This window comes from Tasmannia lanceolata, unplaced genomic scaffold (genome assembly GCF_043159265.1).
Source record: "Tasmannia lanceolata isolate RefF3 unplaced genomic scaffold, GAP_Taslan_0.1 ptg000016l, whole genome shotgun sequence".
Taxonomy (NCBI): domain Eukaryota; kingdom Viridiplantae; phylum Streptophyta; class Magnoliopsida; order Canellales; family Winteraceae; genus Tasmannia; species Tasmannia lanceolata.
The window spans coordinates 19,931,313-19,946,813 of record NW_027518693.1 but is presented as its reverse complement, the minus strand read 5'-3'; the positions used below and the strand labels follow the sequence as shown (position 1 = coordinate 19,946,813).

At 37.5% G+C, this 15,501-nt stretch overlaps 2 protein-coding genes across 2 annotated transcripts; one reads left to right on the top strand and one right to left on the bottom strand.

The window, feature by feature from the left end:
* Positions 1-3,867: 3,867 nt before the first annotated feature.
* LOC143847990 (uncharacterized) lies at positions 3,868-4,715 on the bottom strand. Its single transcript, XM_077356759.1, has 2 exons — positions 4,560-4,715; positions 3,868-4,470 (listed from the first exon to the last, which is right to left on the bottom strand). The coding sequence occupies exons 1-2, from the start codon at positions 4,713-4,715 to the stop codon at positions 3,868-3,870; spliced, it is 759 nt and encodes a 252-aa protein (XP_077212874.1).
* LOC143847989 (glutathione S-transferase L3-like) lies at positions 4,714-14,563 on the top strand. Its single transcript, XM_077356758.1, has 11 exons — positions 4,714-4,725; positions 4,851-4,877; positions 8,289-8,353; positions 8,537-8,597; positions 8,834-8,920; positions 10,127-10,225; positions 10,312-10,420; positions 10,513-10,589; positions 11,767-11,874; positions 14,333-14,413; positions 14,555-14,563. The coding sequence occupies exons 1-11, from the start codon at positions 4,714-4,716 to the stop codon at positions 14,561-14,563; spliced, it is 735 nt and encodes a 244-aa protein (XP_077212873.1).
* The last annotated feature ends 938 nt before the right edge of the window (positions 14,564-15,501 follow it).

The following is a 15,501-nucleotide window of genomic DNA, read 5'->3' as shown; positions in this document are numbered from 1 at the left end:
CCTGAGAAATGAAAGGAAAAAAGGAAAAAAGTAAAAAATGAGTCAATCTAAGAAGACACAAGTGTGTAAACAAATTTGTTCTTCCTATTAAGATAGCAAGAGTAAATCAGAACAGCTACATCAAGTTCATTAACAGACCAATTAGTGTAAGAGAAGCCTAACTTTAAGTAAGATACTCCTCATGTTCTTCTATCTCGGTTTCCTATTCATGGAAAAGATTTAAAATATGAAAGAAGCTTGAGTGAGTGATATTCTACAGGGAATTTTCCCTCATATCTAGTGATGACCAAAATATTCTCAACCATGGTTAAATCTTTGAACTTGAAGAAATAAAATGTGTGAAAACTCCATAGGCTTTTTCCCAAAACTAAACATAAATTACAGACTAGAGTAATTGTAAGTTGGCTTAGAAATGGCAGGCGTGAAATTGTCTAAAATGATTTTTAGCTCATTCTAAAGATGAATATAGTGTAATCATGATTCTATCACTATACCAACCAAGCTACAAATTTGCATGCTATTGGATTATATACCTGCCATGGTAAAATATAGAACTCCCAACATCCTGAAGAACCCGAACTTCAATGTGCAATTTGTGCATGTCAAAATGAGACACTTAGTCTGCTGCCCTGTTCAATCAAACCCATTCACCAAAATATCAAAATCCAAGAAGAAAATCATCCAAAAGAACAAATCAATACGGATAAAGAAGAGCCTGCATAGTTCCAACCAAGCTACAAAATTTCTTTAGTTTACAACATTCCATGCCATTCGCCTGTGGTAATTAACAAAATAGAGAAAGCAGAACATTAAGAGAACCAGATCACTAAATCATTACAGCCTAAAGAACACAATTTATCACATAAATTGCAGATTTTCTTTGCTTCTATATCACAAAAATAGATAAGAGGGCACAGGCTCGAGAGAGCTATTAGATGTGTGGTTGATACACGGCGGATGAGAAAAAAACAATGCAAACCTTGATTTCTAGAGTATTAGTCGATTCAGTGTTTTCCATGTATTGAAAGGAACCTAAATAAGAGAAGGGAGAAAAACCAATGTAAGAAAATAGCAACAGATACAGAGAGAAATGTGAGAAAAAAATAGAGAGCAAAAGATTATAAATAAAGAGAGCTCATTTTTTATACATACCTTCATTTCTACAATGGAAAAAAATAAGAAAACAATTTAATAGTTAGAACCCAATAATTTAGAAGAATCATAGACAATGAAGTTTTATCTGAATAATAATCATTGAAGAATCAAATCTTACAAAATGGAGCTATTGAATATGGCACGCCACAGAGTTTAAACAGCTGGACAGGACCCATTACAAATGACAATCCCACAAGAAGAGCTACCATTGAACTCTTGGAAATTAAACAGGCCACTGATATTCCCGCTACCATGTTCAAATAATGAGACGAACTCACCTTGTCTCATTAACAAAACATGGCAGTGCAAATATCATTAGCCTGTAAATGTAGGGATTTGAGACAAACTCACCTTGTCTCAATCCATTGATCAAATTAACAAGAGAGAGAGAGAGAGAGAGAGAGAGAGATAGAAATCTAATCAGGATTTGAAAGTTGGTTGAAGATAGTAAGATCTAAAAGAGAATGCGAATGAAAAATAACGAATCATGATCGAATACAACTTTTACCTGTTTTTGTAGTAGCTGTTAATGACCACAACCACTTTAGAGGGGGGCATATAATGAATTAGAGAAAAATCCATCAAGAAATCCTGCAAAAAATATGAGATATCAGCCTTTCTGATTTCTTATATCCATGAAAATCATATAAAACATGGATTTGAGACATACAAGCAGAGGCATGGAGCAAGCACAGACATGACTCTGTTTTCCTGTCACTATGTGCATGGAGCAAGCATCGGTTTTCCTGTCACTATGATCCGTAGACATAAACTATGATAGCATCTCCTCTGAAGAAGGAAATGTAGCAGTCTTGCTAAAGCTTTTCTGAGTATTTGTATCTAAAGCGCTACTCTACTTGACTTTCAACTCTGAATACATCATGCCCTCTGAATGACCTATCTCATCCTTATCCGAAGTTACAACATGGTAAAGTGCACCTCCCTGAACATCATCTTGAATGCGTAGTGTTTCATCAAAGGATCTTCCCAAGCTCTAACACCAAACCGTCTGTCACAGTAAACAATGTAATGTCGGCATCATCCTGAGACATTATGATACCAGTCATTCCTATGTAATAAGTGCCCTGCTCAATCTTAACCTGCAATTGCTCGAGTTCCTGTGCATCTACATATGAATTGAAGTCAATATCTTCATAAACTAAGTTAACACAAGGTATAGAAGCATCCAATACCCACGTGCTATGGACACAAGAATTTCTACGCATAAATTGAAGTCAATATCTTCAGAAACTGAGTTAAAACAAGGTATGGAAGCATTCATTAATAATACCATAGGTTCTGTGGACACAGGAACTGCCAATGTTCAATATTAGAAAACCATGTACCATCTGATAAGTTCTCTGATTAACCAAAGAAGACATAATAAAACTCTCTCCCAAAGGAGGGAGAATGATTGCTATGAGGACTTCGAGAAAGATGGAAACTCTGTCAGAAGCCATTTTGATTCTTCTCTTCTCTTCTCTCCTCTTCTCTTGCTTTCTCGCTGTTCACTTGCCCAGAAAGGGAGGGAAAATATGCAAGAAAGTTATTTTCTCGCTGTTCACTTGCCCAAAAAGCAAGGGAAAATATGCAAAAACCCATATTAAACATATTTTGCACAAGATTTTTTATGGCATTAAATGCTACCGCATAAACAACACGTACATAGTATGATCCATCAACAGAAATTAAACATAAGTTATAACATTTCTACCAAAGTCTTTGTACACCCAAAATATAGATATACACACATTAGTTCATATATACGGTTCAACAAAAAATACATAAACATCACAAAGCCAAACGGCGCAGAATGCGCCCCAACATCTCCACTCGATCCATCTCGTCCAGAAAAAGGAAGGCCTCAGCTTCCTTCTGATGCCCATGCAGGTGAACATAAGCATCAATGAGCTCACCCTAGCGAAACCATCAATGTTCAACACGGCATCTTTGAGGTCAGGGAGGCTGTGTACCTCACTAGTAGTAATTTTGGCATCAGTAACCATTTTAATGCCCAGTCTGCATATAAAACCATAATGTGAGTCAACATACCTCATAAACAAGTGGAAAAAAGTCTAAAATGCTACTGTCATAGGTACTAACCCCACACCAATGGCTAACCCAAAAAACCAAGGAACAATGTGGATGTCCTCTTCACGCTTGTCTTTCAAATCCTCATGGCTCTCAATATATGCATTTAAGGCTGCTTCTGCCTCATTCCTTGTGGCATAGGAGCGATAAGATGCTCCACTATGCATGTTCACTTGAAGGTGACAGTCTGCCCAACTCTCGAATATGCCCACCTGTCGTCCCTTGAAAACCACATAAAACTTATCCTTCGCCATTACCTGGTACCACATAAACAACACATAACCAATTTTTTCAACAACAAATGATAGATAAACAACGTTTACTTAGATGAGAGGCAAATATCATCCATGGATAAGCAACGCTTAGCCAAAGATCCCAATCTTCACATAAATCTAATATATCTAAACATTACACCCATCCATAAAACCAATAGTTTCATCAAACTATTACACCCATAGTTCCATCCATAAAACCAACAACACATAGTTCCATCAAACAAATACACCCAATATATATATAAATATAACACATACATAGTTCATAAGTAAAAGGTTCATAAGTAACCCATAGTTCCATCCATAACAAGACCCAAGAACAAAAAAAACCATCAATCGAAACGGTTCAAGACATAGACCCAGCCAAACGGCGCAGAATGCGCCCCACCATCTCCACTCGGTCCATCTCCTCCAGAGAAAGGAATGCCTCAGCTTCCTTATGATGCCCGTGCAGGTACACATAAGCATCAACGAGCTCACTTATGGGGAAACCTCCAATGTTTAGCACTGCATCTTTCAGGTCAGGGAGGCTATGCACCTCACCAGCAGTAATTATGGCATCAGCAACCCTATTAATGCTGGAGGACACAACCTGCAACTTTGATAGAAGTGCAGCATTAGGACGCTTCTTTGACTTCTTCCCACCACTAGCAGAAGATGGGCCCCTGATAGGAGAAGAGTCACTGTAGCCCATGCTAACATCTACGCCAGGTGTAGATGAAGAAGTTCTACCACGAGGCGGAGTACGGAGGAAGCTGTCGTCCATATCATCGAGCCCAACCGGAAGGGTCGATGAAGAAGCACCATGTGTGTCCTGCGTCGTTTGAGCGGGATCCCTTCTTACATCTCTGACATCCTCCCTACGTGCGTAATCATCATCGCAGACAGCTTTCATTTCTTCGTAGAGGGGATACCGTTTGCTAAAGAAGCGTTGGTGTTCTGGATGCAACTGTAAAAAAAGAAAGGAATTGTCACGGAATATTATTTAAACATGTAACTTATAAATGGAGGAAGCGATATACGAAAAATAAATATTACCCTCAAGTATTCATTCTTAACTTCTTCGTCAACCGATAACTTGCATATGGTTTCATCCCAGCCAAAGCCATTGAGATTTATGATGTAGTTCAGAGTCCTATATGTTGTCTTCAGTGTCTTCAATTGATTTTTCACATGCTTTTTCGTTAGGGTCATGTTGAGGATAGTAACCAGTCCTTCGCAACAGCAAAATAAGCGCACTCTTTGAACCCAGCACCAGTTTTCTGCCCCTCAGCTATCTGATTCTTAAGGGCTGCCAAGAGAGTCCCATCCATAGTCTGATTCCATGAGACATTCACCTTCTTATCCGTTGTACCTGTAGTTGCTGCCATCTCGCCTGTAAATTTTCGAAACACTTCATAAAAAAATATTCAATCATAGAATTATAGATAACCAATAGGCATAAGCAATCATAGAAGTTACATTAACTAATATTGTAGCAAACATACAAATTACATAAACATATCTCAACCGAGCACACCAAATGAGTATCTATAAAAATAGTACACCACAAAGAAAGGAATATAAGCTACAGTTCCAACAAAGTACACATCGAAAATGTAATCACAGGTGCGCAACTGTTGCGACCATGTCGTTTCCTAACGACGACGACGTACTTTGAATCATTCCACATCTGATTCATGATTGTGGTTCGAATGTTACGACCTTCCCTTAAATCCTCGACCCTGGTAATAGGAGGAGGAGGAACATGTCCTTCCTCCTCTTCCTCTTCAGGTGGAAGCAATGCTAGCTCATCGTCAACATCCTGAATGTAGGCATCGTTAGGCATCTCCCTCCTAATGTGGTTGTGAACGCAGCAACAGGCCAACACTATGTCGATTTGCTTGTCATATGAGTACATGGGTGCTGAATATAATATGCCGAATCGCTTCTTCAGGACACCAAAAGTTCGCTCGAGTACATTCCTCGCCGAAGAATGCCTTTGGTTATACAACTCCTCGGGTTTTGTAGGTCTGCGCCCTCTAATCTGATTGAGATGGTAACCAATACCTCGGATTGGAGTTATAAAATGGGACAGGCACGGATACCCGGCATCACCAAGGTAAAACTTTCCTACAATCAAAGAAAGGATTATCCTTAAATTATCTATATACTACGGGAACTACATCGGTACAAACAGAATAATAAGGTAACTATTACCTGGCAAAATAGGAATCCCGTTCTGCTTTGATATGGTAGATGCTAACACCCGTGAGTCCGATGCCGACCCCTCTCACCCACAAAGGACGTACGTAAACTTTAGGTCAAAGTCGTAACAGGCTAACACATTTTGGGATGGGAAGTGCTTACGACAAATATATCTTTTCTGAGTATCGTGAGATACTTTTGCAGGAATGTGCGTCCCGTCAATTGCACCGATACAATCCTATAATATGGACATTCAGATGTCAACCATCACTGTGAACAGGCCTCAATTACTAACAACCTACAATCGAAATACGTAGCTATCGTAAACGTACCTTAAAGTAAGGCATGAAATTAGGATTATCAAGGATTGCCCGTGGTGTCTCCCTTGATGGACGTACTATGAACATGTATTGCAGAATGAAAATAGCATCGAGAACCTTATTAAAATACTTTGAAACAGTTGCCCCAGACCTTCTTGTGGTTGCCCTAACAGTACGATTCCTTTTCGTTGTGTGCAATCACATTTAAGAAAATCATAACTTGTTCCTCAACAGTGCAATGAGTTGTGTCTTCCAGCAAGGTAGTGTTTCTGAAAAGGCCTACGAAGGTGCGGAAGCACCGAACATCCATACGAAGAAGAGCAACACAATGGTCCTCTGCATTCGTGATACGTCTAACAAAGGTCCTACGGGTTAGGTAGCCGCTTTCGTAAGGTGCTCTTGTAATATTCTGCTCTAGGTATAGTCGAACCCTAAGCGTAACTGCAGCTGCCGCAAATATTACTATAGCTGCAGCTCGAAGGATCAACATGCGCCTATCTGCTGGCTGTCGAGGCATGAGGGTAGCCCTACGAAATACTAAAAAAACACATAATTGAAGATAAGAACCCAACCACCAAAGATACCATAACCACAGTCACAACAATTGAAATAAAACTCCCACATCCAGCAACAATCATCCACAACGACAGACACCCACATTAAAATCCCCGAAAAAATACAAAACCCTTCTTTACCGATTGCCGAATAAAACGGCAAGTAAACTGAAAAATGCAAGCAAGCATCCACCAAGGCATTATATATTGACACCCCTAATTGAAGCCCTATTTTCCAAAGTACTGTAAAAAAAATTAACAGATAAACACTACAATAAACTTCAAAAAAACTGAGCCCCTACTAAAATCAATACAATGAAAACCTAATTGAAACCCTATTTTCCAAATTCCGAGCCCAGATGTCCCAAATGCAGGCCCTATTTTTCCGTTTGCTAACCAACCCACGTTCAACCCAAACACAAACATGGAAAAAATGAAAAAAAAAACACAGAAAGGCGTAGTTGCAAAAAATAGGAAAAGAAAAGAGAAAAGGAGGGGCGGGAGACGAGATCTAACCTGTTTTAGTTGGCCGGAGGGGAGAGCTCGTCGAAAAAGGTGAAAGCACCGGCCGGATTCGTCGAGAAGAGGACGACCGTACAAATCCGAATCCTATGAACCGTAAAAAAAAACAACACCCAAATCTGGATTTGCAGAAAAAAGGAAAAAAAATGACAAAAGGAGGTAGAGCTATACGAGATCTAACCCTTTTTTGGTTGGCCGAAGGGGAGAGCTCGCCGGAGAAGGTGAAATCGCCGGCCGGATTTGTCGAAACCTTTTTTTGGTTGTCAAAACCCTAATGAAAAAAATACCCAAAACCGAACTCTCAAAGCAGAATAAACCCTAAAAGCTTACAAATCGGAGCCCTAATAACCTTAAAAGCTTATAAAACTTAAAAAAAATTCACCACTAACCCCACAGAAATGAAAAAAACAATAACGCATTCCAAATTTGAAGAAGAAAGAGAAAAAAAAGGAGTAAATGAGAGAGAGAGAGAGGAGATCTAACCTTTTTTTCCTCGCCGGAGATGGTGACGGAGCCAGTGGGTTTCGTCGGAGGGTTGCAGCGAGAGCGAATGTTTCGAGGAGGGGAGCCCGACGGATTTTCCCGAGAGTTTATCCCTCCCTTTTTCCCATCTATTTCGTGGGAAATAGATGGGAAAATTGCAAAGGAGTTTGACAGAAAATTTGACTTTCCACGTCAATTTTTTACCTTTCATACATTTTCCACGTCCTCCTACCTACTTTTTCGAGAAAGCACGCGAACATACGAAAAAATGGTTTCTCGAGAAAATTTGGGTTACTTTCCCATCTTTTCTTTTCTTGAGAATACAAGTGAACAGAGTCTTAGGGATTTTATTTTCGACCAAAAATACACGGATTTCGTTTCCTGGGAAACTAGTTCAAAAAGAAGGGCACGCAGTTTCCTTGGAAACCTTTTCCTGCGCAAGTGAACAGTCCAGAAGCAGTCCCGGGAAAACTTTTCCTGCATAGATTTCCTGAATTTCTTTTCCTAATGCCACGTCAGATTCAGAGGAAACATTTTCTTTTCCATTACCGGGAAAACAAGTGAACAGAGTGTCGGTTTTCTTGAATTCGTATTTGATTCCTGTATAGTTTTATGCAGTCGACAAGCTGGTTGTACTTTTTTGCTCGTCTCTTTCGTATCTCTTCTTCTTCTCTTTCTCTTTGTTTGCAGAAAAAATGCAGGAGGTTCTTCCACCTGGTCTGGATATTAACTCTGAACAACCACCTCTTTTCGATGGAACAACTAGGTCAATCTATTCTTACTGTAATGTTATGTTTTCTTTCTTTTATTTTGATGGGTTTTACCCATTTTTATGTTTTTTCCACTCCTCCTTCTGGGTCTTTCAAAAAATCAGAAACTATCCAGTCTTATGTTTGTTTTCAAATTTTTCTTTGGCATTAGCTTACTACCTTTTGTTCTTTTTGTGAAGGTTGTATACATCTTACCATTGCCCTTTCGCGCAGCGCGTATGGATTGCTAGAAATTATAAGGTTTTGGTTCAGTTAGTTAAATTCATATCTTGTTTTGGTATTTGGAATCAAGTTGTTGTGGCTAATTACAAGCTTCTTTGGAATTTCTGTTACTCCAATTCAAGGTTGCTGAGTATTTCTTGACAGGCTAATTTGAGTATTGCATCAGTCTATATTCATTTTAAATAAGACTAATTTGAGTACTTTTTTTCTTCTACTTTTTCCTTTCCCTTTCTTTGCTTTTTGAGAGAGAGCAGGGATTGCAGGATATTATAAAATTGGTTCCTATGGATTTGTGGAATAAGCCTGCTTGGTACAAGGAGAAAGTCTACCCTCCAAATAAGGTGATACTCTTAGAACAAATCGGCTTCTATTTATCTTTTTGACACTTTTAACAGAGATATTGATAGAATTATTGGATTCTGTATGAATTTATTCTGTTTTTATGGTTTTCAGTTTTTATTTTTCCCTCTAGTAGTTATGGAATAGATCATCAAGAGCTTTGCATAATGCCATAAGCAAAACGGCCTTAGAATTTTTTTTTATTTGAGACTCTTTCCTTGTTTTGGGTCCCACTGGAATTAGAAGATATTCTAGGTTATAGTTATTTGATATTTAAAGTTGATGGTGATCTTTGCCTTCTTTCCGCTGGCTTCCACGGCGTCATTTTTTATATGTGAACAGATATAGGAACCCCACAAGTAGTAGCAGATACTCATGTTTTGACAGGAAAAATATGCACAAGTAACCACCAGACATTCCTTGCTCTTCATAATGCTAGAACTTTTCACTCCAACACTACCTTTGTTGCAAGTTATTTATTTTTCTCTTTTTTATTTCATATTTGTTGTGATTTTATCTTAAGCACAAGTGGAGCCTCTGTATGCTAAAATGTTCTGATCAATGGCTACATCTAATGCTGCCATGTATTGTGTTCTTAACCACAATTCTTTTGAAAATTCTCAGCCACATCATATTAATCCAAATTTCAAAGTGAGCAGACGAGCCACGGAGCAATCAGATATCATCAATGGCTATATCTAAAGCTCAACAAAGACACATCATTTTGCAGATATTGATGATTTGCTAAACGACATCAGTTAGATACTGCTAGTTTTCTAGATTATTTTGGCATTTGCAGATATTTACCTGTGGCTATTGACGGCCATACTTTTCCAAAATATTTTTGATTTTGAACTTGGTATAGCCTAATTCTCAAGGAAGTAACTTGTTGAAACTTATATTTATGCACAATATGATATTTAGTATTTAGTACCATTAAAAAAAGGTATTTAGTATTTCCTTTATTCCAGATTTCTTCTGTTTGGGCTTAATGGTTACCTCCATGTTCTGTTTTGAAGCTTATCACTCAATGACATAGTAACACCTCTGGACAAGATTACTGTTCTAATCACATCTGCATAAATTCATCTGTTCTTTTTCTATTGACATACTTAACAACAATTTTTATCTAGACAGGAAAAATAACACTGCCTCTGATGAAATCCTTTTCCCAAACACTGCATATTTATAAAATTTTCTTTCTACAGGTTCCTGCACTTGAGCATAATAACGAAATCCGAGGGGAGAGCTTGGATCTAATTAAATATATTGATAACCACTTTGAAGGCCCTGCACTTCTCCCTGTTGTAAGATGAGGAAATTTTATTTGGAACTTAGATGCTAATCATTCTTTATCTTCAACATTTTGACAATGCCGCATTGAAAACTGTAGGGTCCCACCAAGAGAGAGCTTGCTAAAGAGTTGCTTTCTTACAGTGACTCCTTCATTAAAGTCATCTTTAGCTCATTTGCTTCCAAGGGAGATGCAGAATCTGAAGTTGGTGAGATTAAAAACATTTTTTTTTCTATGCATTTTATTTGACTATGCAAGAAATTAAATTACAGACTGACTGACAACAATAATCTGTATCAGGTGCATCTTTCGATTACATAGAAAGTGCACTTTCTAAATTTGATGATGGTCCTTTTTTTCTTGGACAATTTAGTATGGTAAGTAATAACTTTACTTTGTTACTCTTTATAGGCTAGAATTCTCTTCATTTTCGTTTAGATTCCAATACTTTTCTCCTTTATATGTTTGTTTACCAAATACAACTGATGCTTGCAATTTTTCAGAGCGTTACAGATTGCAATAAACATCGATCAGTGTTTTTTATTTTATCCTTGGATAGGCTTGCAATCGACTATCCTTTGTTAACGTCGAGAACAGCCCCAATGAATAGGGTATATACGGTACAAGCAGGTTACCTAATCCTAGGGGTTTCTTCAAGCTATCATTATCCAAGTATGATAGCCAATCCCAAGAGCAGCTTATTCAAGGATTTCTATCCCTGTGGGTTCAGCCCCATGTGTTCAAATAGTATGTGCTGAAGTAGAAATGCTTCCGAGGGCATGACTTGTAATACAATGAGGCATACTCACTATTTCATGGTGGTCCCTACCATTGGTTGCTTCTATATCATCTCTCTGATATGATCTATGTTGGATCTCCAATGGAACAAAAATCATGCTTATCTTCCAATCCTAACACACAATAATAGGTATATTTGGTTGTTGAATGCAAATGGTCCAAAACATGTATAAGCAGCAGTCTGCATTCAATGACCAAAAATACATATTATTGGATGTTAGGATTGTCTGGTTTGGATGATTTTGGGGCCAATGGAAATTGAACATAGGGCCTATCAGATGGATGCTCCCGACGAATCAAAAGTGGGCCCACTATGCTGTTGTGGGCAGGTCTCATTGTATTCTGGGAGGTTGTGTCCCTACTCGAGTAACCGTACTTGTCACTGATAGTATGTATTTTAGGGAATTGTTGAAGAAATCGAGTTTGTGTAACTGTATAGAAGAGTTGTGTTTGAAATTTAACCTCTAACTCATGGGGTACAGATATACAAGGTATTTAGAGAAAAATATGTGGTTTTAGTTCACATGCCTTGATGAGATTTATTGTTGCATAGTTCAATAGTATTCCATGATTTCTCACACTGTTAGATCTCCATGTTACTGCAACTGGATTAGTTGTTTTCTTAACAAACAAAAGATATTACATTTTATTCTCAATAGATAGAGATGAAATAAGTAGTAAAGAGATTTTTATTATTTTCTAATTCTCATTTCCATGGCCCAATGTTTTGATTCATGAATAATATGTAACCATCAGGTAGATATTGTGTATGCTCCATTTATTGAAAGATCTCGGATCTTCTTCTTAGAAGTGAAGAAGTACGACAGCACAACAGGCAGGCCTAATCTAGCGACATGGATAGAGGTATGTTATAATATCATGCTTTGATTGATCCAGTTGCTGACAATTTTGGTCATCCGTTGAATGGACTGAAATCAAATGAAATGGGAATGGTTCTATAGAACATAGTTTTTTTGGCGCACGTTGGATGAAAATAACGAGAAATTATATGGTGTAAGGGCTTACAACAATAAGGCCTTTTGTACGGTGGAAGTACCACCCTTGACTTTTGATCCAACAGCAGCTCCTCAAAAAGCTCAAAAAGTGAGCTGCTGTTGGATCAAATATCAAGGGCGATACGCCTACCGTTTTGTTGTAAGCCTTTACACCATATAAAATCTCGAAAATAACATAGCAATTCTTATTCAAATTATGAATAGTAATACCGTAATCGTATTTGACTGGACAAATATAAATAGAATATTGATTTGAGAGGTATGACGTAAATGGACCAAATGGGAATCTTTGGAAAAAAAATATCTTCTATCTTTCCTTTTTTTTTTTCACAATTCCCTAAGCACATCTTTATTGCTCTTACTCTAAATCATATCTACCATAATTCTTGAGCCACCCATGAGTTGGGAACTTGGGATAATCTTGTTTTCTTTTTTCGAAGAGCACTATATATCACTGTTTTAAAACTCCCCAAGTCAATCATCGACTCTCCCAAGTCAACTCCTTTTTACCTTGTGCTATTTCTCATCCAAATCCAAATTCTGCCCTATCAAGCCAGTCAAAAACTCCTCTGACTATCAATCATTGGCTCCCAAGTCGTTCATTTTCTTGACCGAGTTTTCATCAGACTCCAAGTTTTTAAACTCTGCCATACATATGCCATTCTGATTTTATTTTGGTCTGCATTTAAGCCTACTGCTCTGTTGTGTATCCGCTTGGTTTTAGTTATTCTATGTACAATCATTTCCTCTCCCATTTTGAAGAGTTCCAATTTATTCTTTTCATCACTTCACCCATTCTCCTTTCAGAAGTTCATCATTATCATGTTTTGTTTTCACGGGAAAATAATTTCTATGCAACAGTTGTTTCCATCTTATGACACGAAAAGGAAATGTAAGGCATCATTCTGCACTTAAATGAATAGATTTTGGTAGATTCATATGTAAAATATCGTGGAGAGGAAATTGAATAGATTCAAATATATATATATATATATATATATCACCACCCAAAGTAGTTTACAAATTGCATCCTTCAAGCAAAGTCTGAAACATTTATGTTCTGATATAAATCAAAGCATGTTCGGATGTTCCTAAACTAAACCATTTATGTTCTGACCTTTTGTATGGTTTTTGATAGATGCACATCAAACTCTGAAACATATTGTGACCAAGCTGGTACTGATATAGCCAAATTCATTTTTCTTATTGTTATCTTCTCGTCTCCTTCACCACAAAGTTTCTCCTACTTGCAGCCTATTGTTATATCCTTTAATATATCTTGTTAACTTACCAACTTCTCCAAAAGCTTATGCTGTTGGAGAAAGGCGTTATTTATCTTTTATACTTTAACACTTCCCCTCACGTGTGGCCCACTCGGCAAACACGTGGCACATGTGGTCCCACTTTAGGCGGACCATCGCATGTGGATTTTTTTTGCTATCCGGGAGGCTTGAACTCGAGACCTTTGGCTCTGATACCATGTCAACTTACCAACTTCTCCAAAAGCTTATGCTGTTGGAGAAAGGTGTTATTTATCTTTTATACTTTAACATATCTCCACTTAGTTGTGAACGAAAATCTGAATGAAACAAAGAAAGCAATAAATAAAATAAATAAGAAACACATAATCCAAAACGAATATGTTTCCCATAACCCTAAAATGGAGCTCCTTAGAGAATATAAATACATGGTACTATTACTAAAAATACCCCCAATAGCATAATAAACCTAGTGGTCTGCGGCTCGGTCCACGAACCATCGGGCAAGGGGTGCACTACCCCTGCACCCCCACCAGCCAGGGCCACAGCCATGGCCCTGGACCCCGCTAGTTGGGTAAACTATACGGTACTATAATGGAAGAATTCAAGACATATTAGTACATTATTGAGCAAATATTATTTGCAAAGAAATGATGTCTGTACTCCCTAAATATCTCTACAACGGTTTCATAACCAAGCTCTGTTATTATCATTCATCTACGTTTTTTTTTTTCAGCCTTTCTCAGTTTATCCACGCACATTCTTATTGTTTACATATTGTCTAACTTTCCTTGCACTGTTTATTATTCTTTGTATTATTTACTGTCATACGCTTCCCCTCTTATCACTCTTGAGTGCACTTCATACTGATTGTATCCATTGATCAAGTGGACCGCCATTACTTCAATTTATTGCCTTTGGTCTCATTGTGTTTGGATTATCATAAGCTGCGTCGATAGCTCAAGTCTTGCATTGCTTGGCATAAATAACATTGGTATATAAATCATTCAATTAATAATAATAATAATATGTGAGAGCTTATTGTAGGAGATGAACAAGATCGACGCTTATGTACAAACACGACAAGACCCTAAGGAGACAATTGAAACGATGATGAAACGGTTCTCGGTGAGCTCTGTACCACAACTCGATAACTTTAAATTCATGTTAGTTACAGAAAGAAGAAAAAAATATAGCATGACAAACTAAGAGAGTAGGTACTTGTTTCTACCCAAAACTTGCTAACCCTGTTTTCCATTTCTTTTGCAGGTCAAGTGAAAATCTCTCTCTCTCTCTCTCTCTCATATGTTTGTGTATGTTTAAGTGAATTTTGCTTTGTTGTCTTGTTATACATCACTTTTGACTTCACCTAAGGCACAATGTTGTGGTATGCTTGAAAGATGAACAATTTAGCCTTAATGAATCCATTTTAGTTGGACATGTGTTATATTTCTCTTGAAATACTTGAGGCATTGGGTCCCACATGTTGAAATATAAATGATTAAATAACACCAACTCTAACAGCTTAAGCTTCTGGAGTAATTGGTTGTTTCACACCACATGAATATAGTAATGCAAGTTGAATTATGGTTTCAGAAGAATCTAAAGTAAGGGTCTATTTTTGTTATCAGAGGAATTTCCTGTCTACACAGCCATAAACTAAAGCTCACATTAGTATGTTTCTTAATAACAAGTAGAGGATTCAGAATATTTGACAACAACGTTCCTTTTTTTCATTTTCTTTTTTTTTTAGTAAGATGGGATGGAATCAACTATTCACAACCAAATTTAAAGGATGATCCTCTGTAACCTCCCATATGTAGATGTACAACACTTTATACTGTGTTTGTAAGTAGGTGTGTGTATTTTTTGTAAAATACAATGAGGCCTACCTTCAAAGATTTACACCATTCAATTGGACCTTCGTTTAGAGATCCAAACTGTTCATTTGTTGGGCCGCAATGAGAATAGATTGTGCCCCAAAACCCATCTCCATAGGGTAAACCTAACCCTTCAATTTGTGTACAGATGAAACTATCCATAAATCTCATTTAGGGTAATTTAAAGGACAATCCTAACCACCAACTAAATGGTTTGGATCTTTGAATAATGTGGGCCCCACTTTATTTTAAAAAAATTACATGCACCCACGTAACCTACCCCAAATAACATGTATTTATTAGAAAATTTATCTTGGCCCACCTTTTTCAAAGATC